This window comes from Oryctolagus cuniculus, chromosome 4 (genome assembly GCF_051225735.1).
Source record: "Oryctolagus cuniculus isolate XC-2025 breed Fujian yellow rabbit chromosome 4, ASM5122573v1, whole genome shotgun sequence".
In the NCBI taxonomy this organism is placed as follows: Eukaryota; Metazoa; Chordata; class Mammalia; order Lagomorpha; family Leporidae; genus Oryctolagus; species Oryctolagus cuniculus.
The window spans coordinates 7,986,059-8,012,087 of NC_142870.1; the positions used below are offsets into that span (position 1 = coordinate 7,986,059).

The 26,029-nt window shown below is 52.6% G+C and overlaps 1 protein-coding gene and 1 long non-coding RNA gene across 9 annotated transcripts in view; one reads left to right on the plus strand and one right to left on the minus strand.

Annotated features, from left to right (window-relative positions):
* The window catches only part of LOC149126886 (uncharacterized), a 34,954-nt gene extending 29,588 nt beyond the window's left edge, over nt 1-5,366 (minus strand). Inside the window, exons 1-2 of one of the 2 annotated variants that reach the window (XR_016233000.1) lie at nt 5,228-5,366; nt 575-4,029 (exon numbers count right to left, since the gene is read on the minus strand). This is a non-coding gene — a long non-coding RNA (uncharacterized LOC149126886). Of the gene's footprint in view, nt 1-574; nt 4,030-5,227 lie in introns of those variants that run through there. The other variant, XR_016233001.1, reaches the window with a different exon arrangement.
* Nucleotides 5,099-26,029, plus strand: part of HLCS (holocarboxylase synthetase) — a 209,404-nt gene continuing 188,473 nt past the window's right edge. For 2 of the 7 annotated variants that reach the window (XR_016232992.1, XR_016232991.1), the window contains exons 1-3: nt 5,099-5,395; nt 10,407-10,544; nt 25,703-25,865. Coding sequence is in view for 5 of the 7 variants with exons in the window: in XM_089331422.1 (XP_089187548.1) it covers nt 5,201-5,395; nt 10,407-10,544; nt 25,703-25,865 (496 nt within the window). In the remaining 2 variants the exon portion in view is untranslated. Of the gene's footprint in view, nt 5,396-5,509; nt 5,965-10,406; nt 10,545-25,702; nt 25,866-26,029 lie in introns of those variants that run through there. The other 5 variants (XM_089331422.1, XM_051833634.3, XM_089331423.1 and 2 more) reach the window with 5 other exon arrangements.

The following is a 26,029-nucleotide window of genomic DNA, read 5'->3' on the forward strand; positions in this document are numbered from 1 at the left end:
GACTGAAAATGACAACTCTTCTTCAAGTGGGGCCTGATCATGGCCCAAATCTCTAACGGAGGCATCGGCCTGTGACTTGTGTCTGTGAGTCCAAATGCATTTCCCTTTTGAGTTTAAATCAGTAACAAAAGTGTTATTGGTTTAAAGTAGTTTAATTCAATTAACTTTTTAAAAAATTTTATTTGAAAGGGAGTTAGAGAGAGGGGTAAATTTCATCCGTGGTTCACTCCCCAAATGACTGCAATGGCCGAAGCTGGGGCTATTCAAAGCCAGGAGCCAGGAGCTTCATCTGGGTCTCCCACGTGTGGGTGCAGGGGCCCAAGCACTTAGGCCATCTTCCACTGCTTTCCCAAGTGGATTAGCAGGGAGCTGGATCTGAAGTGGAGCAGCCAGGACTTGAACTTGCATCCATATGGGATGCTGCCACTGAAGACAGTGGCTTAACTCGCTGTGTCATAGCACTGGCCCCTAATTCAATTAACTTTTACATGCAGATATTCACATTTCCATTTTCTGGCTAATAAACACATGAAATAGACAACCAAATATTCAAAGAAAAGCTCTTTACAACATATGCCAACAAAAGCTTCACGATTTTAATGCATATTATTTAAAAATAGTAAAATTTTGAAATATTTAAATTTTTTTGAAGGGCACATTCTTGTCATTCTTGAGACCCTGGGACCTCTGAGTATTATTTCAAGTTCATGAACTTAATATATTTTTGCAGGGCAACATTACTGTGGGGGACAATGGGTTCCTTTATCTGTAAAACACAGACTAGGTACTTAAAAATAAACTGCTTATCAGTTACTGATTTTAAAAGATAGATGTGTGTATATATATATACACACACACTTATTCATTGTATCTGAAATGCAGAGACTGGTTTACTCCCTAACTGCCCACAACAGCCAGGTCTGGCGAGGATGAACCAAGAGCCAGGAACTCCATCCAGTTCTTCCACGTGTGTTCCTGGGACTCAAGTCCTTGGGACATCCCCTGCTGCCTCCCAGGGTGTGCATTAGCAGAAAGCCAGGACCCCAACCAGGCACTCTGATGTGGGCGTCCAAGTAGAGAGCTAACCGCTGTGCTGTACCGCAACCCCTGTGTACACTTCAGCTTTCTACTGCACTGGGATTCTTCATTCACAAGCTAAACAGCCTCTACTCTGGTCACTTGACTACAGAGACTTCTGAATCTTTCCCCGGGTTCAGAAGGTTGCTGGATTAACGTTCCCGGGGGGCGGAGCTGCCGTCTGTTGAATAGGGGTGGATGCTTTCCTTTGGGGCAGTGGACACTGCCTTGTCCCCAGGCCACTCTCAGGGCATTCCCTCCTGCAGGCACCGGCAGAGTAATAATCAAATCTCAAAATGTCACTTTTTTTAAAAAAGACTTATTTATTTGAAAGACAGAGTTACAGAGAGAGGTAGAGACAGAGAGAAAGGTCTTCCATCTGCTGGTTCACTGCCCAGATGGCTGCAACGGCCAGAGCTGCACCGATCCAAAGCCAGGAGCTTCTTCCGGGTCTCCCACATGGGTGCAGGGGCCCAAGGACTTGGGCCATCGTCTACTGCTATCCCAGGCCATAGCAAGAGAGAGCTGGATCGGAAGAGGAGCAGCTGGGACTAGAACCGGTGCCCATATGGGATGCCGGCACTTCAGGCCAGGGCTTTAACCTGTTGCACCACAGCGCCAGCCCTCACTTTTTTTTAAATTCATTTATTTTATTTGAAAGGCAGAGTGACAGGGGCCAGGGTGGGGGGTGGATATGGAGTAGGGTGGCAGGGAGAGATATTCTTCCTCCACTGGTTCATTTCTCAAATATATGCCAACAACTCAGAGCCAGACTCCGAGTTCCTGGTGTGGGAGGCAGGAACCCAAGTACTTGGGCCACCAACTACTGCCTCCCCAGGAAGCTGGACTGCAAGGGTGGCTTAGCCTGGACTTGAACCAGGCACTCCAGTATGGGCCGTGGGCATCCCAAGTGGTGGCTTAACCCACTGTGCCACTATTCCTGCTCCTCCATGAGCTTTCTAAAGTCCCCTGGAACCTGTGGGATCTTTTGATGATTGCTTTTTGTGTATTCCTTGATCCCTTCTCACTGTTTTAGGTAAGGGCCACAAGCAGAGCTAGTTCTGTGATCATTTAACTTCTCTCGTGCCCCTGACTGCCACCAGGAAGGAAAACTTACCCTCTCCTCACTTCACATTGAACCACAGCGGTCCCCATTCTTTTTTCTTTTCTTTTTTCTTTTTTGATAGGCAGAGTGGACAATGAGAGAGACAGAGAGAAAGGTCTTTCTTTGCTGTTGGTTCACCCTCCAATGGCCACCGCGGCCGGCGCACTGATCTGAAGCCAGGAGCCAGGTGCTTCTCCTGGTCTCCCATGGGGTGCAGGGCCCAAGCACTTGGGCCATCCTCCACTGTACTCCCTGGCCACAGCAGAGAGCTGGCCTGGAAGAGGGGCAACCGGGACAGAATCTGGCGCCCCGACCGGGACTAGAACCCGGTGTGCTGGCGCCACAAGGTGGAGGATTAGCCTAGTGAGCCGCGGTGCTGGCGAAGTGGTCCCCATTCTTTAGAACCCAGAATCAGTACAAGGGGATTGCCCCCAAATTTCTCCATGGTATATTCCGAGACCATGACATCTGGAAGTATGAGGGTAAACCAGGGCCAGCTGGAGTTAGGTGTCTGTGGGAACCTTCAGGAACGTGTTGAAACTAGAGACGCCGGTGACCTTCAGGTAGAAGCTGACTTCCGTACGCTAACAGGGGTCGGGACGGTGGTCCTTAAGGACCACAATTCAGCAAACTCGAAGACGACTCAGGGTGGTGTTTGTCCCTAGAGCACGGAGAGTAGCTTGCTTTGTTGAGGCCTTGTCCTTTTCCAGGTCCTGACTTGGAGCCCTGTGTTCTCACGGAGGGGCCGGGTTCTTCCTCCAGGCACAGTGTTGGGTCTTGTCACCCTGCGGGAACCCACCTCTCAGCCGCCACCGTGCCGCTGCAATGTGCAGGCTGGGCCTTCAGCTGTGCGCCCACTCCCTGTCTTGCTTCTGCTCCCTGTGTTTTCCGGCTCAGGTATTTCTTTTTGGACTCTCCCTCGCTCTTTCAATCCATCAGGGCTACGTGCAATGCTGAGCACTTGCGGTGTCATCTGGTCACAAGTCCGAGGTTCGGAGAGTATTCTGTATCGCTATTTTACTTTTAAAGCTTATTTACTGAGAGACAGAAATAGAGCTGTTCCCTCCCGAAATGCCTGAAACGACTGGGGTGGGCGAGGGCCCGAGCCAGGAGCCAGGAACCCAACCAACGGAGCCGTAACTGCCGCTTCCCAGCCACTGCATCGGCAGCAGGCTGGAGTCAGGAACCCCAGACAGGAACCAAACTCAGGCACTCGACATGGGATGTGGGTGTCCCAGCCATTGGGCCAAGCTGCCTGTTCCTACTGCTACTTTATTTATTTTTAAGGATTTATCGATTTTATTTGAAAGGCAGAGTTAGAAAGAGGAAGAGAGACAGACAGATCTTCCATCCGCTGGTTCACCCTCCAAATGGCTGCAACGGCCAGGGCTGGGCTGGGCCGGACTGAAGCCAGCAGCCAGGGACTCCATCCAGGTCTCCCACGTGGGTGCAGGGGCCCAAGCACTTGGACCATTCTCTGCTGCTTTCTCAGGTGCATTAGCAGGGAGCTGGATGGGTAAGTGGAGCAGCCGGGTCTCGAACTGGCGCCCATTCAGGATGCCGGTTCTGCAGGCAACGGTTTAACCTGCTGCGCCGCAGCCCCCACCTCCCTACTGCTATTTTAAAGCGGACAGCTAGCTGGTAGGGCCCTTTAAAAATCTGTGCTTGAATTAGGTAAGACTTGTGCAAGCGGTGTTCTTGCTTGTGTGCTACCCACTCGCACCCAGGGCCGGAAGCAACCAAATGAAATCGTTCGCTGTCAGGTTGTCGAGGGCGCCAGACGGCCTTGGAGTGAAGCAAGTTTCCACGGGAGAGGCTCGCCAGTGCTGGGGGGTCATTCCGCCTCCCTTGGGGACAAGAACACTGTGAATTGATGTCCCCCCGTCGCTGCCGGTCCTGCAGCAGGAAACCAAACGCAGCCTTGGTGGGGCCGAGCTGCCTTCCCCTCGGGCTCCCTGCTCTGACTTTAAGCCATCATTGCACTGGGCGCACTTACGGACTTCATAATCCTCTGGCACCAAGGCCTAGCAAGTTAAGGCCTCGCCTGGTTTTCCAGAGCTGAACTTGGGCAGAGCCAGTGTTCGCGCTCAGGGAGCCCCAGGCTGGCCGACGTGGGCTGCGGCCTTAACCCGAGTGCGCGCAGCCCCCGCCTCCATCCCCACGGTGCTCACCGGGCCTCCACACTGCTCCCACCGCAGCCCCTCTCCCTCCATCCACTGCACCCCCACAGCGCCCTCCCCCGGCCCTGCACGCCCCGTCCCGCGCGCCCGCAGACACCCGTGCCTCGGCCTCCGCGCCGCCTCCCCCGGCCCTGCACGCCCCGTCCCGCGCGCCCGCAGACACCCGTGCCCCGGCGCCGCCTCCCCGGCCCTGCACGCCCCCGTCCCGCGCGCCCGCAGACACCCGTGCCCCGGCGCCGCCTCCCCGGCCCTGCACGCCCCGTCCCGCGCGCCCGCAGACACCCGTGCCCCGGCGGGCGCCGCCTCCCCCGGCCCTGCACGCCCCGTCCCGCGCGCCCGCAGACACCCGTGCCCCGGCGGGCGCCGCCTCCCCCGGCCCTGCACGCCCCCGTCCCGCGCGCCCGCAGACACCCGTGCCCCGGCGGGCGCCGCCTCCCCCGGCCCTGCACGCCCCGTCCCGCGCGCCCGCAGACACCCGTGCCCCGGCGCGTCTCTTCAGGCCCTGCACAACCCTGTCCCGCGCGCCCGCAGACACCCGTGCCCCGGCGCGTCTCTTCAGGCCCTGCACGCCCTGTCCCGCGCGCCCGCAGACACCCGTGCCCCGGCGCCGCCTCCCCCGGCCCTGCACGCCCCGTCCCGCGCGCCCGCAGACACCCGTGCCCCGGCGCCGCCTCCCCCGGCCCTGCACGCCCCGTCCCGCGCGCCCGCAGACACCCGTGCCCCGGCGGGCGGCGCGTCTCTTCCGGCCGGCGGGCGGGGCGGAGCCGGCGCCCGGGGCGGGCTGGCGGCGGCGGTGTGGGCCGAGCGTCCCGGCCGCGCCCCGCCCGCGGCGCCGGCCATGCTCATCACGCTGTGCTACCTGTACCTGTGGGCGCGGTGGGGGCGCCGGCCGGCCGCGCTCGTGCGCACCACGGTGCGGCGGCTGCGCGCCTCGCGCTGCTCCTTCACCTTCTGCGGCGCGGCCGCGCAGCCGAGCGGCGCCCGCGTGTGCCTCAGCCGCGGCGGCCGCGTCTTCTGCGTCGGCGAGGGCCAGGTGGGCGGCGCGCGCGCACCCGCGAGCGGGCGGGCGTGGGGGGCGGGCGCGCGGCGTGGGGCCGCCGCGAGCCGGAAGCGGCGCCGGGGCCCCGCGCTCCGCCCTCACCGGGACGACCGCGGGCGCCGGGGTCCCGCGCTCCGCCCCCACCGGGACGACCGCGGGCGCCGGGCCCGGGCTGAGGGGCGCCGCGCGGGGGGCTGTGCGCCCGCCCGATGGCCGCGTCTCCCGCAGGGTGCACCGGCGTTCGGGGGTCCCCGAGGCGACCCGGCCTGCACACCCGGCGACCCCCTCCCGCCTGCCGGCGGCGTGGCGGGCCGGGCCGGCCTCCGCGGTTCGCTGACCCTCGGTCGCTCGGCCGGGGCTGGCCTCGCGCTGGGCGGCAACAATGGTTCGTCCCGGTCAGCTGTCTCTGCGCCCGCCCGGGGCTCGCATTCGCGGCGCGGTTCTGTGCACGTTTCCCGGGGCGTCCCTGGCGATTGCTCGCGCGTGTGCAGCGTTGGAGGCAGATTTCCATGCGCATGTGGGAATGAAGTCTTAGGTGCGGGGTGCAGCCTTCTGCCCGGCAGGTAGAAGCTGCCCCTAACGGGCTGTGACGCTGCGTTCTGGGTTCCCTGCAGACCTAGGACTGCGTAGACAGAGCTGGCGCCCCCACCCCCAGCTTCTAGGAAGCTGATGGTGAAAGGCGATTTAACGAAGAACCGAGGGGTGGGTTTTCCTGTTGTGGTCTTTCCAAAATGGATTGATTTAAATTATTTTTCATGGTTTAGATCAAAGTAGAAATGGTGAACATAGAAGATCATCTGTATTGTCCTGGACAGTTTTAAAGAATTTGAAGGGGGTGGGAGGAGAGAAAAAAAAAGAAAAAATCGGTTCACTCCTGAAATGCCCACAGTGGCTGGTACTTGGTGGGGCTGGAGCTGAGAACTCAACCCAGGTGTCCCACTTGGGTGGCAGGAGCCTAATTACTTGATTCATCACCACTGCCACCCAGGGTCTGCATTGGCAGGAAGCTGGAGTCTGGAGCCAGGAGCTCCTTCCCAGTCTCCCGGGCCGGTGCAGGGGCCCAAGCACTTGGGCCATCTTCCACTGCTTTCCCTAGGCCATCAGCAGGGAATTGAACCCATGCCCATATGGGATGCTAGTGTCCCACTACGCCACGGTGCTGACCCCTGGAACTGAGTATTGAACCCAGGTATTTGGATGTGGTACATGGACATCCTTTTTTTTTTTTTTTTTTTTTTTTTTTTTTTTTTTTTTTTTTTTAATGTAAAGTTACAAAGGGAGAGCGAGAAACAGACCTTCAGTCTGCTGGTTCACTTCCCAAATGACCTCAACAGCCAAGACTGGGCGAGGCCCAAGCCAGGAGCCAGAAGCTCCTCTGGGCCTCCCACACGTGTGCAGGGGCCCACGCGTTCGGGCCATCTTCCACTGCTCTCCCAGGCACATTAGCAGGGAGCCGGATGGGAAGTGGAGCAGCTGGGACAGAAACTGGAGCCCATATGGGATGCTGACATTGCGTGCTGGCAGTTTACCCACCACACAATGCCGGCCCCTGGATGTGGGCATCTTGACACCTCCAGTTTCACTTTTGAACATTTTTGTAATTTTACTGATTTTTCTGTTAACTAGACTAATTTTTGGCCCTTGCGTCCCTTCCCAGCCCCATGGGATTATGTAACTCCCTGCTCTCTCCCTCTGCCTCAGGCTGAAGCTTTGCTCAGATCTGGCTGTGCAGGGGGAGTTCCCCAGTTCTGCAGACTAGATGGGACTACCCAGCTCCGTCCTTATCGACTTCAGATCATAGTTCCTATTTCTAGTTTGAATCTTTCTCTCTAGGTACTTGTTCTGTTTAGCCTTGTGGCTTGACCTGAGATAGTTGCACACAATTTCAGTGAATGAAGGCATGTTTAATGGCTGTTGGGTTTAGGTTTTTTTTTTTTTTTTAAGATTTATTTTGTATTATTTGAAAGACAGAGTTACAGAGAGGGAGAGGCAGAGATCTTCCATCACCGGCTTCACTTTTCGAATAGCTGCAACAGCAGGGCTGGGCCAGGCTGAGGAGCCGGGAGCCTAGAACTCCATTTGGGTCTCTCACAGGGTGCGGGGGCCCAAACGCTTGGACCATCTTCTGCTTTCCCAGGCGCCTTAGCAGGGAGCTGGATCAGAAATGGGGCAGCTGGGACTTGAACCGGTGCTCGTGTGAGATGCCAACATTGCAGACAGTGGTTTAACCCACTGTGCCAGAACCTAGTTCAGATGTTTAAGGCCTACAGTTGGAAAGTTTGACAATTTATTTGTGATTAACTGATGTTTTTTAAGATTTAAAATATTGTTGGGCTGATGATTTGGTTCTGTGGATACCTTATTGTCAGTCTACAAGGGCTGAATACAGAACCAAATTCATGCTTAATATTAATTGTTTTTATTTGAGAGGTAGTGAGAGAGCTTCCGGCTGCTGGTTCACTCTCTAAATGCCCATAATGTCTTGGGCTAGGCTGGGCTGAAGCAGGGAGCTGGGAATTCAGTCCAGTTCTCCCACTTTTTGTGTTAATTTTGTTAATTGGAAAATGAGGCGGAGACACAGTCATATTCTATACAATTAAAATCATACACATGAATACCAAATGTCTTGGTTTTTATAATTGAATGTCCCATCATAAATTGTTAAATATAATATTTCAGTTAGTTTTTTAAAGATTTATTTATTTGAAAGGCAGAATTACAGAGAGGCAGAGGAGAGAGAGAGAGAGAGAGAGAGAGAGAGAGAGAGAGAGAAAGGGAGAAAGGTCTTCATCCGCTGGTTCACTCCAAATGGCCGCAATGGTCAGAGCTGGGTGATCTGAAGCTGGGAGCCAGGAGCTTCTTCTGGGTCGTCCACATGGATGCTGGGGCTCAAGCACTTGAGCCATCTTCCACTGCTTTCTCAGGCCACAGCAGAGAGCTGGATCAGAAGTGGAGCAGCCGGGACTCAAACGGGTGTCCTTATGAGTTGCTGGCACTGCACGTGGCTGCTTTACCTGCTATGCCACGGTGCCAGCCCCAAGTATAATCAAACTGTATACAAACTGGAAATTTTAAACATTTTGCTTGTTTAGTATATGCATTCTGTGTTTCAGTAAAGTGGACATTATTTTTCTTTGTTTTTATCTACGGTGTTGGTAAAACTTCCATGCTGTTAATTAGTTCCACAGGGACTTACTAAGCCTTGAGATGTGCCGGTTCAATAGGCAAGGGCAGATTTGGGCTGATGACACAGTGGGGCCTGACCCAAATACCTTTCTATTCTTTGGTGGGTAGCTGTCTTTTCAGCAAGATTTCAGGAAGGAGAACAGAGAAATGGATGGAGTTGGCCTTTGCAGTCTGCAGAGACTGGTTCAGGAGGCTTCATGGACACAAAGATTCTCAATGCTCAAGTGCTTTATGTAAAATACATACACAGTGTGTGTGTCATCTATGCACACCCCCCACATACTTTAAATAATCTCTAGATTATTTAAATTTAAATGCTGTTAAACAGAGTACTGTATAATTTAGGGAATAATGACAAAAACCAAGTTTATTTGTTCAGAACAGATGTGGTACTTTTCTGGGTGTTTTCCATCTGAAGTTGGTGGATCCAGGGCTAGGGAGCCCTCATGGAGGGATTGCCAGTTATGTGTATATATATATATATTTTTTTTTTTAAACAGGCAAAGTGGACCATGAGAGAGAGACAGAGAGAAAGGTCTTCCTTTGCCGTTGGTTCATCCTCCAGTGGCCGCTGCAGCCGGCGCACCGCACTGATCCAAAGGCAGGAGCCAGGCACTTATCCCGGTCTCCCATGGGGTGCAGGGCCCAAGCACTTGGGCCATCCTCCACTGCCCTCCCTGGCCACAACAGAGAGCTGGCCTGGAAGAGGGGCAACCGGGACAGAATCCGGCGCCCCGACCGGGACTAGAACCTGGTGTGCCGGCGCCGCTAGGTGGAGGATTAGCCTACTGAGCTGCAGCACCAGCCTGCCAATTGTATTTAATCTGCTAAGCCACCTTGGTTCTAATCTGCTTTGAAAAAACCTAAGTTAGCATCACTCTTGGGATAGGCATTTGGCCTAGTGGTTAAGATGTCTATGTCCCAATTCAGAGTGCCTGCATTTGCGTCTTGGCTGTGCTCCTGAGTCCAGCTTTCTGCTAATACACACCCTGGGAGGCAGCAGGTGCTGGCTCAAGTAATTGGTGACCTTATTTGAGTTCAAATAAATACAAATTTTAAAAAGCAAAAAGATGGGGCCAGAGCCGTGGCTCACTTGGTTAATCCTCCGCCTGTGGTGCCAGCATCCCATATGGGCACCAGTTCTAGTCCCGGTTGCTCCTCTTCCAGTCCAGCTTTCTGCTGTGGCCTGGGAGGGCAGTGGAGGATGGCCCAAGTGCTTGGGCCCCTGCACCCACATGGGAGACTAGGAGGAGGCACCTGGCTCCTGGCTTCGGATCGGCGTAGCGCCAGTCATAGCGGCTATTTGGGGAGTGAACCAATGGAAGGAAGACCTTTCTTTCTGTCTCTCTCTCTCACTGTCTATAACTCTACCTGTCAAATAAAAAAATAAAAAGCAAAAATAAAACCATGGAGACACTAAAAATATTTTATAGAATTACCTTCAAATTGCAGATATGTAAGGTGTCTATGAAACATAAATGATTTTACGTTTACCCTTGAGTTGCCTTCCCAAGGTATCTCATCATATTTATGCAGATATTCCAAGACCCCAGTGAGTCCTGCCACCCTTCTGGTTGCAAGCTTTTTAGATGAGTGCTGGTAACCTGTGTCGGATCCAGAGCTGTTGAGACTGTCCTGAGTCACTGAGGCTTCTGTAGCTGTGTACACGGTCGCAGTTAACCCAGAAGCACTGGGTGGATGCGGGCTGTGGGAGAGCTTCAGATAACCTTGCTTCGGTCTTTCCTGGGGTCGCTTGGGGAGGGTTCTGGAGATGCTGAGCTAAGTGCCTGTGTCCTCCTTTGTTTCTTTCTCTACCCAGTTCATTGATGACTTGAACAAATGGGCCCTGTTTCTGGTTTCTCCTTTTATACTGGAGGCAGAACACATAGCGTTTGTGACCGAGAGCATTTGGGTCCGAGGTGAGAGCTTACAGAGGCCGCCTTCCTCTGCTGAAACTGTAAGTAATGCCTTTCCCCGGGAAAGCAGTGTGTGTCTTTAAGAAAAGCGCTGTGGCTTTGTTTATTTATTTATTTATTTTTGAAAGATTTATTTATTTGATTTAGAGTTACAGACAGAGAGAGGGAGAGACAGAGAGAGACGGTCTTCCATCTGCTCGTTCACTCCCCAAATGACCGCAACAGCTGGAACTGGGCTGATCCACAGCCAGCAGCCAGGAGCTTCTTCTGGGTCTCCCACACAGGTGCAGGGACCCAAGGACTTGGGCCTTCTTCTACTGCTTTCCCAGGCATTGGAGAGAGCTGGGTTGGAGGATGAGCAGCCAGGACACTAAAAGGTGCCCATATGGGATGCTGGCACCACAGGCGGAGGCTTAGCTTTGGACGCAACACTGCCAGCCCCCATATGTTTATTTCTTTACAAATGCTCATCCTCACCTTGGTGGTTCCCTGAGCCTTTTGGGTGACATAAAACACCACCGGGGTACTTAAAAAAATTATGGAACAATTAAATTAACAGGTAAAGTTAGGGGCTGTGGCTTTGGCACCGCAGATTAAGCGGCTGCTTGTGACACTGGCATCCCCTGTTGCAGGGCCAGTTTGAGTCCCAGCTGCTCTGCTTCTGATTCAGCTCCCTGCTGATGTGCCTGGCAGGATGGCCCAAGTTCGGGGCCCTGCCACCCATGTGGGAGACCTTGATGGAGTTCTAGGCTCCTGGCTTCAACCTGGCCCACCCTGGCTGCTGCAGCCACTGGGGGGAGCGAACTCACTTTGTTTATGTCTCTTCCTCTTTTTCTGCTGCTCTGCCTTTCAAATAAATAAATTAAATATTGAAGAAAGAACAGAAAGGAAAGGTAAGTTCATTTTGGTGCAGAAGCTGCGAAATCCCTGCATAGCTTTTTCGCGAGGTGCAGAGTCCGCAGGACTCACGAGCCTGCTGGTTCTGCCTCTCACTGCTGAGCGGCCCCGACACGGCCACTCGGAGCTGGGAGCTGCCGTGGCTCTGCCGAGTGGGGGGGCTGGTTTCTTGCAGGGAGCTGGCTGTGCTCTACAGGGCCACCCAGGGGCCCAGTCTCCTCTCCTCCGTTGCCCTGCGCTCTCCCCTCTGCCATCCTAGGTGGCGGTTCCGTGTCATGGGCGAGGGTGGCTCTCCCACTCTCCCTCTCCCCCGCTGCCATTGCCGTCCTCACCGCAGTCCTCGGAGCAGGCGAGGCCAGAAGGCAGAAGGCAGCCTCCTTTTTTTAAAATTGTGACCCAGGAATTTCCCACGCCGCTTCTGCTCCTTAACCACTTGGCTGCTCCCTGGCTGGGCAGCCGTGGGTTCAGCAGAATCTGTGGGTTCTGTTCATTCAAGGGAGGAGGAAAGGGTAGATGTTTCTTCCTGATAAAAATATTTGGCGTGTCTGCTGCAGTTACCATCTCGCTCACCTTCTAAGGCAGATTTAATGACGAATTTCCCGCTGAGTGGTGGCTCCTTGGTAATTACTTTTCTACGGTGGAAAGAGTATACCTGACTCATTTTACTGAATTAATTTTTTTAAAGATTTATTTATTTATTTGGAAGTTAGAGTTACACAGAGAGAGAAGGCAAGACAGAGAGAGAGAGAGAGGTCTTCCATCTGCTGGTTCACTCCCCGGTTGGCTACGACAACTGGAGCTGTGCCAATCTGAAGGCAGGAGCCAGGTGTTTCTTCTGGGTCTCCCACAAGGGTGCAGGGGCCCAAGGACTTGGGCCATCTTCTACTGTTTTCCCAGGCCATAGCAGAGAGCTGGATCGGAAGTGGAGCAGCTGGGACTTGAACTGGTACCCATATGGGATGTTGGCACTGCAGGTGGTGGCTTTACCCACTATGCCACAGCGCCGGCCCCTAAATTAATTTTTTAAAAAAAACACTTACTTATTTGAAAGTCAGAGTTATGAGGACGGGGTGGTGGTGGGGGATTGAGAGATTGAGAGATTGAGAGATTGAGAGATCTTCCATTTGCTGGTTCACTCTCTAAATGGCTGTAATGGCCAGTGCTGGGCCAGGCTGAGGGTGCAGGGGCCTAAACACTTGAGCCATTTTCTGCTGCTTTTCCCAGGCTGTTAGCAGGGAGCTGGATCGGAAGTGCTGCACTGAGAGATGAAATGGTGTGCATATGGGATGCCAGTGTGGCAGGCAGTGGCTTTACCTGCACCCACAACACTGGCTCCTTAATGCATTTTACTTAGGATTCAAGAGTCTGATGAATCCTGTGGTCAGGAGCCAGAGACTTCTAGAACCATTCTTCTGATCTCCCTGGCTGTTGTACTGGGCTCTGTTTTATAAATTGGGCTGTTTACTTAAAAAGGGGCTGATCTTGTCGCTTGTACCGTTTCGGTTGACTGCTTGAAGGTGTTTTGTGTTTTTGGGGGGCTCATATGAACCTGTGTGTGTGTTTCACCTAACTCTTCAGGCATTTGGATTTGATAGCAGCCTAGGATATGACATAGAAATGCTTGGAATGTGATGGGATCGTACGTTCTCTCACATTTGAAGGACTGTGCAACTCTGCCAGATGCTTAAGTGGTATCTTTTTGAATTTTGGATATCTGAGAGGGCTGTGATTTGTGGTCATTCTACAGACTCTTCAACAATAAATAATTGAATCTGAGGAATGCGGTTTAAAAAAATGTAACATTCACATGGTCATATATTCACTCAGTCATTCATTTATGAGCACATTTATTGAACATCTGTTGCAGTTATTTTGCGAGGTGCAATCATAAATGCTGACAGGTGATGGCAGAGTCAGCTCAATTTTTAATATCTTCTGTACATATATTAGCAGCCCTGTTTAGTGAGGACTTAGGAAGAACTGATGACCTAAAAACTTACATAACTCTTTCCCTGCAGACAATTTGCTTATATTCCCTGTGCCCTACCTATCAAGGCATTAATTCACCCATCCAGGGTTTATTTATTTTTTAAAGTTTTATTTATTTATTTGAAAGGGAGATATCTTTAATCCACTGGTTCACTCCCTAAATACTTGCAGCTCCTGGGGCTGGGCCAGGCAGAAGCCAGTAGCCAGGAACTCCATGCCAGTCTCCCACATGGGTGACTGGAAGCCAAGTACGTGGGCCATCATCTGCCGCCTCCCAGGCATGTTAGCAGGAAGCTGGATTGGAAACAGAGGTGGGACTCGATTCCAGGCTCTGTGATGTGCGATGCAGGTATCCCGGATGGCAGATCAGCCGGCTGCAACGCCACACCTTCCTCTCTTCCAAGGTGTACTGCGTGCCTGTGATACGCGCGTCTGTGCGCCGGGGCTGCAGGAGTGTGCCGGATGGAGAAGGAAGATGCGTTAGAGATGGAGGTCCCTGTCTTTCAGCAGCTGCTAGTGTGGGAGAGCGGAGAGCTAAGTAAAGGAGCAGTTACATTTCTCTGTGCTAAGTGCCGTGGAAGGCAGGGGTGGGGAGTAGTGGAGAGTCCTGTCTAAGTGGGACGGGGCCAGGCGGGACTTCTCAGGCAGGTGCTCGCTCAGTTTTAAGGGAGAGCAGACATTAGGTGAAGGAGGAGGAATTGGCTTGCCAAGCAGAGCAGCACTGCGGAAGCCCAGAGGGTGCTGCACAGAACTCCGTGCAGTGGGGTTGCTGCGATGCAGGGTGGCTTCTGAGGATGTGACCGGCCAGGCTGAGCCAGTGGTCGAGCAGTAAAGAGGTTGGCAGACCAAGCTGAGTTGCTCAGTATCATATGGTTTGTTACACTAGCTCAGAACATGCGGCAAGAAATGAAGGGAGAGATTTGAAGTCAGTTAGCACTCACCTGCCCTCCAGAGGGACGGATGACTGTACCGAAGCCCAGGGCCATGTGGTTATGAGCACAGGTCCCATCTTGCCTGCTCTCTCTGCTTGCGGCAGCCTTGGCTGCCAGCTGCGCCACTACAGGGATCTGAGTTAAACAGGGTGCCCAGCAGGTGAGAGGTGCCTGTGGCTGGCACACACTTGCTCTTTTGGAGAGACTGGAACCTGTGTGCTGTAGCAGCGGTGGCTTACCAGTGACCTATGAGAAGCCAGGCTTTTTATCTTGTTTTCTAGGCTGAATATAAGGGGCTTGCAAAAAATTATGACCTGATGGGCTTGCACTGTGGCGTGGGAGACCTGGCAGAAGCCCCTGGCTCCTGGATTCGGATTGGCCCAGCTCTGGCTATTGAGGCCATTTAAAGAGTGAACCAGTGGATGGAAGACTGTCTCTCTGCCTCTGTCTCTCTGTAACGCTCTGCCTTTCAAATAAATAAATACATATCTTAAAAAAAGTTATGTATTGAAAGGATAAGTTTATTTTGGGGCAAAAATTTTTATGAAAGCCTTGCATAATTTTTTCATAATGTGCATTTTCCAGAGATTTTTTGAAGCCATCTTGTAAACCTGGGCCCATAGCATAATGGGTTGTAATGGCTGACTGACTTCAGGATGATGCAACTGCCAGTCTGGAGGTAGCATGATCTGTGTCTGACTGGTATTGCCCCTGCATATTTCTGCATAGGATATACTGTGTTTCTTCCTTTTTATCTTTGTTAAACACGCATGTGTTCCATCTATTGTATTCTATTTTTTTTTTTTTTGACAGGCAGAGTGGACAGTGAGAGAGAGAGAGAGAGAAAGGTCTTCCTTTGCCGTTGGTTCACCCTCCAATGGCCACCGTGGCCGGCGCGCTGCGGCCGGCGCACCGCGCTGATCCGATGGCAGGAGCCAGGAGCCAGGTGCTTTTCCTGGTCTCCCATGGGGTGCAGGGCCCAAGCACCTGGGCCATCCTCCACTGCACTCCCTGGCCACAGCCGAGGGCTGGCCTGGAAGAGGGGCAACCGGGACAGAATCCGGCACCCCAACCGGGACTAGAACCCGGTGTGCCGGCGCCGCTAGGCGGAGGATTAGCCTAGTGAGCCGCGGCGCCGGCCTGTATTCTATTTTAAAGATTTATCTATTTATCTGCCGGCACCGCGGCTCACTAGGCTAATCCTCTGCCTTGCGGCACCAGCACACCGGGTTCTAGTCCCGGTTGCCCCTCTTCCAGGCCAGCTCTCTGCTGTGGCCCGGGAGTGCAGTGGAGGATGGCCCAAGTGCTTGGGCCCTGCACCCGCATGGGAGACCAGGAGAAGCACCTGGCTCCTGCCATCGGATCAGCGTGATGCGCCGGCCGTGGCGGCTGTTTGGGAGGTGAACCAACGGCAAAGGAAGACCTTTCTCTCTGTCTCTCTCTCTCTCACTGTCCACTCTGCCTGTCAAAAAAAAAAAAAAAAAAAGATTTATCTATTTATCTATTTGAAAGGCAGAGGGACAGAGAGAGAGGGTGAGACAGAGAGATTTTCCTTCCACTGGTTCATTCCCCAGCTGGCTGCAATGACTGGGACTGGGTCAGGCTGAAGCCAAGAGCCTGGAGCCCAAAACTCCATCCAGGTCTCCCACATGGGTGGCAGGGCCCAAGCATTTGGGCCATCATCTCCTGCGTTCCCAGGCACATTAGTAGGGAGCTGGATTAGAAGTGGAGTAGCTGGGACTTGAACTGTCTCTCTGATATGGGATGCCAGTGTTTTGATGCAGTAGGTTGACCCACAGCACCACAGTGGCAGCCTCTATGAGTCTTTTGTTTTCTTCACTTGTCTTACAAGTTTCTGACTGTCTCTGCTTAGGGCATCTTCGGGATTTCATCGGAGCTATTTATTCCACTTGTTTTCTGTGTAGCAGTTGAATATTCTTATGTAGTTTGGTAAATACACAAATTAACAAAGGCTTATATGTCTGAATTAGGAACTCAGACATTATCCCTAAGGACAGTAGGCTAAAACCCCCTTTATAAAAAGCAGAATGATGACCTGATTAGAGCATTAGAAAGATCCTAGGTTGGGCAGACCGGAAATGGATCAGAGGGGAGCAGACCGGGAACCGATTGTGGCCCATGAAGAGCACTGCTGGTGGGAGTGTGAGATGGAGACCCAGGGGCGGTGGTTTGGGGGTGACCCGTGAGACATTTATGGAGGTCCGGAATGCAGCAGGAGGGCCTGGTGGGGGGCTGGTGTGAGGAATGCAGTTTTGCAGGTCAGCGTGGCTAAAATAACATAACCTTAGACTCCCCGCAGGGTCACCGCTGCTGTCTCCAGCTGTGGCTCTGCTGTGGGCTGTGTTCAGGCAGGGACCCTGGCTGGAGGACGTGTCTGTGACAGACGTGACGCACCGGGAATGACTCCAAGCTGCCACTGGTTGAAGATGGCTGCAGATCCTTCCCTCCTGTCCAGAAGGCAGGGTCTCCCCCCCTCCCCCGAGTCTGGGCTTGTTTGTCCAGTGGGATATGGGAGAAGTGATGCTCTGTGACCTCCCTGGCTGGGTCCCGTCCTGCGGCTTCCTCCCGGCCTTGTGGACTGTCTTGTGGACCAGCTCCCGAGCTGTCAGGAAGCTCGGGCTGCGCTGTGCTGAGAGCCACAGGGAGAGGAACCGAGGAGCCCTGGAGTTCCCCGCTGAAGGCTGAGCTCCGGGGGGCCATCTTGGCAGTGGGTCATGTGCCCCAGTGGAGCCACCCTCCTACCTGGACCTGGAGCAGTCCGTCCCGAATCCTGCAAAAGAGGAGATTCGTGAGCGAAGTAAATGATTCACTTTAGCCACTGAACTTTGGGGTGGTTAGTTACAGAGCGATGGCAGCCACACCAACTGAGATGATGCTTTTGGCTTCCCCAGTGTGCATCAGTGGGGTGAGGATGCCAGAGCTGAACTGTGCACCTTAGACGGTGGACTTCAGGTGCTTGTGGGACATCTGAACAGCACAGTGATGTGCCGTGAACTCTCAGGTATCCAGAAAATCACAGTCACTAGACCAGTCTTTCCCCTGCTTCTCTGTCAGTCACGGCTTTGCAGTTGCACAGCTGCCTTTCACCTGAGTCAGTCTCATATCGCAGCTCTTGCTAGTGGTGGGATTGGGATGATCCTAACACCATCTGCTTTTTTTCAAATAACTGAATTATTTGAAAGAGTGACAGAGAGAGGGAGAGATCTTCCATCCTCTGGTCACCCCCCAATGTCTGCAACATCCGGATGTGGGCCGGGGCCCAGGAACTTGGGCTGCCCTCCACTGCCTTCCTTAGGTGCATTGGCTGGAAGCTTAGCAGCCGGGACTCTGAGCGGCGCCCTGATGTGGGATCCCTGGCATCGCAAGTGGTGGCCTAACCTGCTGCACCGCAGTGCCGGCCCCTAAGATCCTTCTCTTAACAGTGCCGTGTGGCGCGTTGTCTTTTTACGTAACAGTGAGCAGAACATGAGTTTCGTAGCCTTCTTTTATCCTCTCAGTTCCAGACCCAAAATGCAGCCAGGGAGAGTAAGCAAAAATCCAGGACAATATCATTCCTTACTCACAGATTCAAATTTTTTACTTCTCTCTGTGTCCAGTTTTGTCCACCCAATTTATTACTAGAATTCTTTTTAAAGATTTATTTATTTATTTGAAAGTTAGAGTTAGAGAGAGAGAGAGAGAGAGAGAGAGAGAGAGAGCACACTTCACCCACAGATTCACTCCCCAGATGGCTGCAACGGACAGCACTGGGCAGGCTGAAGCCAGGAGCTGCATCTGGGTCTCCTATGCAGATGGCAGGAGCCCAAGCATTTGGGCCATCTTCCCATGCTTTCCTAGACACGTTAGCAGGGAGCTGGATTGGAAGTGGAGCAGCGGGGACACAAACCGATGCCCATATAGGATGCCCATGTCACAGGTGCAGCTTCACCACTACGCCGCAATGGCTAGAACTTTAATAACCTGTCATGTAATTAAGATGACTTAGAAGAGGAGAAGTAACAGCCAGAGCGATTAGTAGCATCACTTACTGCCTCTGGGTGACTGACAGGTTGAGACGTCTGTTCCCCCATCGGTCGCTCGACTCCAGCTAGTCCCATGCCCTTGGAAGGGAGTGCCACGCGTGCTACGGCAGCCTGGTGTCCCTCACTCCTGGGCTCCTGCTTGGCTGTGCGTGTGAAGTTGAGAGAAGCAGGTGCTCGTTGCCTGCCGTCGTGAGTTGTAGCATGAAGTGCAGAGCTTGGGATGCTGGACACCTTTCAAGAGGAAGTCCCTTTGTCTAGGGCTTCCCCAGCTTTGATCTTCGGGAGCGAGCCTTTTGCTTGACTTTTCTTCCTCTGCCCCTTTGTCTTGGGCTCAAAGTGCGACTCTGAAGAGTCCTGTTTGCTTTCATCCGCTGGGCAGCGGCCAGCGTGGACGAGTATCAGTGACCGTGCGCTGTGCTTTGATCGAAGCACCCAGCGCTGCTTGAAGGCGTCTGCATGGTCGGTGGCCCCTGGAGCGTGTTCCTAGAAAAAGGAAACGCACTTAGGTGAGGAAACAGTTGGCCGAGTGGGGAAACCTGATCAGGGCCGTGTGTGTCAGTGTCGCGCTCTGGCCTCTTCCTGTCCTTCCTCTTCCTTTGTTTGCCTCTCGCCTCTTCAGAAGTGTGTGAGAATTTAATTATTGGCTCCTATTACAGCAGGCTGGTGCCTGCCACAGCAGGATGCAAGATCAGTGTTTTAGCAACCGGATTGGGCCGGGTGTTGCTCTGCCTTTGTTTGCCGTGATGCTCTGAGAACGCTGAGCTGGTGCAGGAGTTTCTTTTCCTGTTTCCCACTCACCCTCATCTGAAAGCCCCCCTAGCCAGGCTGTGAATTTATCTTCCCCTTCTCCTGAGCTGACAGCCTTCCCGCCGCCCCCAGGAACGTCTGTCTCAGCCGCAAGCCTCAGCTCTGCTGTGGCTCAGAGATGTCCGTTTCACCAAGCAGAACCCTCCTGAAATGTCAGGCCGCACACCCAGGCGGGTCCTGCTCACTGGCCGTGTGTCAGGACGCCCTGGGAGAAGTCCGTGACAACGTGGAGGGAGCGCTACCAGCAGAGCCGAGAGAAAACCATGAGGTTTCTTCTCTGAATATTCGAGACCATGGAGCGGATTTCAACCCTTGTCCCATAAAGTCCCGCAGTGATTATTTTTCCTTCTAAGCTGGTGTTTCTCAAAGATTTTTTTTTTCATTGTTGGTCCCTGGAGACAAATTAAATGCCCTTGAAATTCTTTCAGGGAGCTGGATGGGAAGTGCAGCAGCCAGGACTTGAACCGGTGTCCATATGGGGTGTGGGCGCTGCAGGCCAGGGCTTTATCCTGCCGCTGTGCCACAGTGCTGGCCCCTGAAATTCTTTCGAAGGAGCAGAATGCATTACCAGGAAGTAAGGTTTTGTGGGGTAGGTTGCGCTCTGGAGGTTAAAAATGGCAGTGACACCTAGGATGTTTCTCACTCCCATGCCCCCTAGAATCAGTTTTTTCTCAGTTGAGGGTGAAGGGTCTTCCCATGAGGACACCTGCTCCCAGGACCCCGTGCTGTGGAACAGTACAGGTGCTCCCATGGGCCAGGCTCTTCCTGTAGTCTCCCGTTTGGGTCACCCAGTAACTTTCCCAGGTGCACGCACTTAGGACCTGCAGCTGACAGACAGGAAACTGAAGCCCAGAGAACCCGAGTGCCTTGCTTGCATCACACAGCTGTCCACCAGTGCTGCCAGGATTCGGCTCTGGAGTGTACGGGGCCCTCCTGGGAGAGTGTAGAAACAAGGAAAAAAACCCCAAATACAACTCATGTGCCATAAAGTTGCTCTCTTGAAATATACAATGAAAAGCTGGCGCCGTGGCTCACTTAGCTAATCCTCCGCCTTGCGGCGCCGGCACACCGGGTTCTAGTCCTGGTCGGGGCGCTGGATTCTGTCCCGGTTGCCCCTCTTCCAGGCCAGCTCTCTGCTGTGGCCAGGGAGTGCAGTGGAGGATGGCCCAAGTGCTTGGGCCCTGCACCCCATGGGAGACCAGGAGAAGCACCTGGCTCCTGCCATTGGATCAGCGCAGTGCGCCAGCTGCAGCGTGCCGGCTGCGGCGGCCATGGAGGGTGAACCAACAGCAAACCGAAGACCTTTCTCTCTGTCTCTCCCTCTCACTGTCCACTCTGCCTGTCAAAAAAAAAAAAAAAAAAAAGCTACAATGAAAATGCAGCAGTGTTTAGTATATCCACAGAGTTGGGCATGTGTTGTCACCTATGTAGTTCTGGAACATTTTCGTCACCCTAAGAAACCATGCACCCATCAGTGGTCACTTCCTGCTCTCTCTCTCCCCTTTCCTAGCCGCTGACAACCCCTGATCTCCTTTCTGACTCTGGGTGTGCCTGTTTTGGATGTTTTGTAGAAATGGAATCAGATAGCACGTGACCTTTAGTTACTGACTTCTTCCTCTTAGCATTGGGCTGTCGAGCAGGCACGCGTGCTGTAACAGGTGTTTTGTGGCTGAATCACAGCCCATTCTATGGATGTTTGTGCTTTATGTATCCATTCATCTGTCCGTGGGCATTGGGTTGTTTCTTCTCTTTGGCTATAATGAATGATGCTGCTCTGAGCTCTTGTTTATAAGGTTTTCAAAAAAGATTTATTTAATTGTTTGAAGGAGATATCGGTTGATTGATCTTCCATCTGCTGGTTCACTACCCAGGTGGCTGCAATGGCCAGGGCTGATTCAGGCCAAAGGCAGTAGACAGGCGCTCCATTCTGGTCTTCCACCTGGATGGCAGGGTCCCTGGTACTTGAGCCATCCTCTGCTGCTTTCCCAGGTACATTAGCAGGGCGCTGGATCAGAAGTAGAGCAGCTGGGACTCGAACTGGCGCTCTGACACGGGATGCCGGCGTTGCAGGCAGCAGCTCAGCTCACTGTGCCACACTGCCAGCCCCTCCAAGTTTTTTGAGTGGTTATATGTTTTTAATTTTCTAAGGAGTGGGATTGTGGTGGGGAGTAGAACTTGGTGCTGACATCTTGAGGACCCGTTGGACTGTGGGAAAGTGGCCGTGCTGTCTGGTGTTTCTGCCAGCACAGTTCAGGGTTCGGTTCTCCCCATCCTCAGCACTTGCTCTTCATCTTTTTATTGTAGGCACCTGGTGGGTATGAAGCGATGTCTCCTGGTGGTCCCAACTGGCACTTCTTTAGAGCATTTTTAATGTGCTTACTGGCCACAAGCACATTTCCTTGAGAAATGAGTGTTCGCACTCTGCCTATTTTAAAATTGGGATGTTTGTTTTTATTGCAGAGTTGGGGAGAATTTATGTGATCTGCAGGTGTGTTTTTAAATTTTTTAAAAGATTTTTTTATTTATTTGAGAGGTAGAATTATAGACAGAGAGAGGGAGAGACAGAGAGACGTCTTCCATCCACTGGTTCACTCCCCAAATGGCTGCAGTGACTGGAGCTCAGCCAATCTGAAGCCAGGAGCCAGCAGCTTCTTCTGGGTCTCCCACATGGGCGCTGGGGCCCAAGGGACTTGGGCCGTCTTCTGCTGTTTTCCCAGGCCATAGCAGAGAGCTGGATGGGAAGCGGAGCAGCCGGGACATGAACCGGTACCCACCTGGGATCTGGTGCAGCAGGCGGAGGCTTAGCCCACCACGCCACAGCGCCGGCCCCATGATCTGCAGGTGTTTTCTCTGTTCTGTGGATGATGGCCGTTTTCCTTCCCAGCTGTGCCACTGACGTTTGTGGGGAAGAAGACTCTCCTCACCGAGTTATCTGGGCACTTTTGTCCAAAAGCACTCACATGATTTTATGTGTGTATTCTTTCTTCTCTTCCTGTCGTCCGTTTGCCAGTTGGACCTTGATTTTAGAAGCCCAGGTGTCCTGGATGAGCAGCTATCTTCAGGGCAGCAGTGGCTTTGGTTGTGGGGTTCCCCCGCCCCCCGCTCCCCGTAGGTTCAGGGTTGATTCCAGCCTTTGACCTCATGCTGATGGTTCTGTATTGTCTAGTCAGTTCTCAGTGCTTCAAGATGTGTTTTGTTTATGTATTTTTTTTTTTTTTACAAATTTATTTACTTGAAAGGCAGATTACAGAGAGAGAGGGAGACAGAGGAAGATCTTCTGTCTGCTGATTCACTCTTCAAATGGGCACAGTGGCCACAGCTGGGCCAGGCTGAAGCCAGGAGCATGGAACGCCATCCAGGTATCCAGTGTGGGTGCAGGCCCCCAGGGACTTGGGCTGTCTTCTGCTGCTTTCCCAGGCACATTTGCTGGGAGCTGGAAGTGGAATGAGGAGCAGCTGGGACTGGAACCTGTGTCCACCTGGGATGCTGATGTTGCAGACTGTGGCTTAACCTGCTGTGCCACAGCTTCGGCCCCTATTGAAGTTTTTGAAAACAATGTTTGTTTTCATCTACATGAAAGGCATATTAGATAGATATCTTGCTTTTGCTGGTTCACTCCAGAAATAGCCGCAACAGCCAGGGCTGGGACAGGCAGAAGCCAGGAGCCAAGAGCTCCAGCCGGGTCTTCCGTGTGGTGGCAGGGACTCGGGCACCTGAGCCGTCATCTGCTGCCTTCCCAGGCCCATTAACAGCAAGTTGGCTCATCAGTTTAGTCACCAGGACTTGATATGGGATGCTGGCGCTGCAGACGCCACAGCACCAACCACCTCCCATGCACTTTTAATACTCTCTGGATGACTGACTTCCCTAATACAATGCTATGTCAATCGCTGTACAGTGTATGTAGGGAGCATTGCCAAGAAAAAGGATGTGTGTGTTCCGTGCAGATGCAGTCTTCCTAAATGTTTTCCATCTGAGGTTGATTGGATTTGCACATGTGGAGTCTGCAGACACAGAGGGCCAGTTGCATTTGTGTTTACCTTTTATTTATTGAATTTTTGTTTATCTTAAAGGCAGAGAAAGAGACAGAGAAAGCTCCTCCACCTGCTGCTTTGCTCACCAAATGCCCACAACAGCCAGGGCTGGGCCAGGCTGCAGTCAGTCAGGAGGAACTGGGGACTCCAGATCTCCCACCTGGGTGGCAGGGACCCCAGTAATTGGGCCATGACCTGCTGCCTCCAGGAAGCTGGAACCCTGGCCTCAGAAGCAGCCCTTAAGGCATTCGGATCTCAGGCATGGAAAGCCAAGACACTGTGGCAAAAAATGACCTAAATGGAAGACCTCTGTGAGTAAGATCCCAGCGGAAAGAATGGGCCATCAAAGAAGGAGGTGCCTTTCTCTGAAGGGAAGAGAGAACTTCCACTTTGACTATGGCCTTGTCTAAATAAGGTTGGAAACTGTGAACTCAAGAGGCTTCCGTAGCCTTGGCAGCTCATGACAAGGGCCTCGGTGATCACATTACTGACGTCATAAATAAGAGTGTCAATTGTTAAATCAACAATGGGAGTCTCTGTGCAACTATTCTCCATGTAGGATCTCTGTCCTTAATGCATTGTACTATGTGAATTAACCATAAAACTAATCTTCAAACAGTACTTTATACTTTGTGTGTTTGTGTGGGTGCAAACTGTTGAAATCTTTACTCAGCATAGAGTTGATCTTATGTATATAAAGATAATTAAAAGTGAATCTTAAGCCGGCGCCGCGGCTCACTAGGCTAATCCTCCGCCTAGCGGCGCCGGCACACCGGGTTCTAGTCCCGGTCGGGGCACCGGATTCTGTCCCGGTTGCCCCTCTTCCAGGCCAGCCCTCTGCTGTGGCCAGGGAGTGCAGTGGAGGATGGCCCAGGTGCTTGGGCCCTGCACCCCATGGGAGACCAGGAAAAGCACCTGGCTCCTGGCTCCTGCCATCGGATCAGCGCGGTGCGCCAGCCGCAGCGCGCCGGCCGCGGCGGCCATTGGAGGGTGAACCAACGGCAAAGGAAGACCTTTCTCTCTGTCTCTCTCTCTCACTGTCCACTCTGCCTGTCAAAAAAAAAAAAAAAAAAAAAAGTGAATCTTAATGAAGAATGGGGTGGGAGAGGGAGTAGGAGATGGGATGATTTGCAGGTGGGAGGGTGGTTATGGGGGGAAGAACCGCTATAATCCAAAAGTTGTACTTTTGAAATTTTTATTTATTAAATAAAAGTTTTCTATTAAAAAAAAAGAAGGAAGCTGGAATCAGAAGTAGAGCCAGGACCAGAACCCAGGCACTCTGATATAGGAAGTTGGCATCTCAAGTGGCAACTGGATGTAACCGTAGTTCACATTTACTGTTTTTTTTAATCTTTATTGTTTTTAAATATTTATTTTATTTATTTTAATGGCAGAATGACACAGAGAGCGAGAGAAAGAGAAAGAGCTTTCATTCTTTGGTTCACTCCCCAAATGGCCACAGTGGTAAGGCTGGGCCAGGCTGAAGCCATAAGCCAGGAATTCCATGTTGGTCTCCCACATGAGTGGCAGGGCGCAAGTACTTGGGCTATCCTCCATTGCCTCCCCAGGCACGTCAGCATGGAGCTGTAATGGAAGTGGAGCAGCTGGGATTTGAACTGGCACTCAGATATGGGATGCTGGTGTCGCAAGCAGTGGCTTAACCCACACTCCAGCGCCCCCAAGTGCCAAATGCCTTTCCATTGCAGCTATATTTGGTGTCCAAGTTTCAAATCTTTTGTAAAAACTGGAAGGCCGAGGACAGGCGTTTGACCCACTGGTTAAGGCACTGGGTAGGATGACCAGGGTCCATGTTAGAATACCTGTGTTTAACTCCGGCTCCAGCTCCTGCTTCCAGCTTCTTTCTAATGCAGACCTTGGGAGGCAGTGGTGATGGTGGCTCCAGTGGTTGGGTCATGTGGAAGACCTGGATTGAGTCCCCAGGTTCTGGCTTTGGCCTGGTCCAGCTCTGGCTATTGAGTGACCCTGTAGTTGGGAGTCTTCTCTGCCTCCGTCTGTCTGTCTGTCTCTCTCTGTTGCTGTCTCTTCTTCTCCCCCCGCCAAGTAAGTGAATAAAATTTAAAACCGACTAAACAACCTGGAAGGGCTAACAGACGTGTTTTATCTGCTGTCCAACCCCATCCTGCTGCTTTCCCAAGTGCATCAGCAGGGAGCTGGATCAGAAGCAGAGCAGCTGGGACATGAACTGGTGCCCATTTGGGTGTGGAGTCTCAGGTGGCGGCTCCACCTGCTGTGCCGCAGCACCAGCCCCTTTTAAACACGGCAGCTACACTTGGTGCTTTGTGAGCTCTGTGTCAGGTAGAAGTGAGAATGTGTGAGCCAAAGTAACTTTGATATTCCCAAAATGCAGTGTGTGGTAATTTGCTTTGCCTGACTGAAATTTAGTGGCAGGAAGCCTGCAGAAGAAAATAGTGTCTGGTTATTTCGGAGGGGAAAACTCTCAGCCTCTGTCTCCCTCCATCCTGGTGGGTTTTTGCAGGTTGTCAAGTGGTCGGACTGTTGCTTGCCGTTGGCCTGCAGACCCGGGGAGCCTTATCGGCTGATAGCTGAAGCGAGCGTGGATGACTTCAGCAAGCTGGGGGTGGCGTTCATGGAGGACAGACTGCAGATGGACAATGGGCTGGTGCCACAGAAGATCGTTTGTAAGTAACCCCAGACAGTGCCTCCTCCAGGGGCGATGTCAGAAGTTGTTAGCAGAAGGACTCGAGCGTTCCTGTTGGAAGGACGTGAGGGCGTGCCTTAGTTTCAGAATAATTCAGTCACCAGGTTAGGTTTAATCATCATGGTATAAAATTCATATATGCGT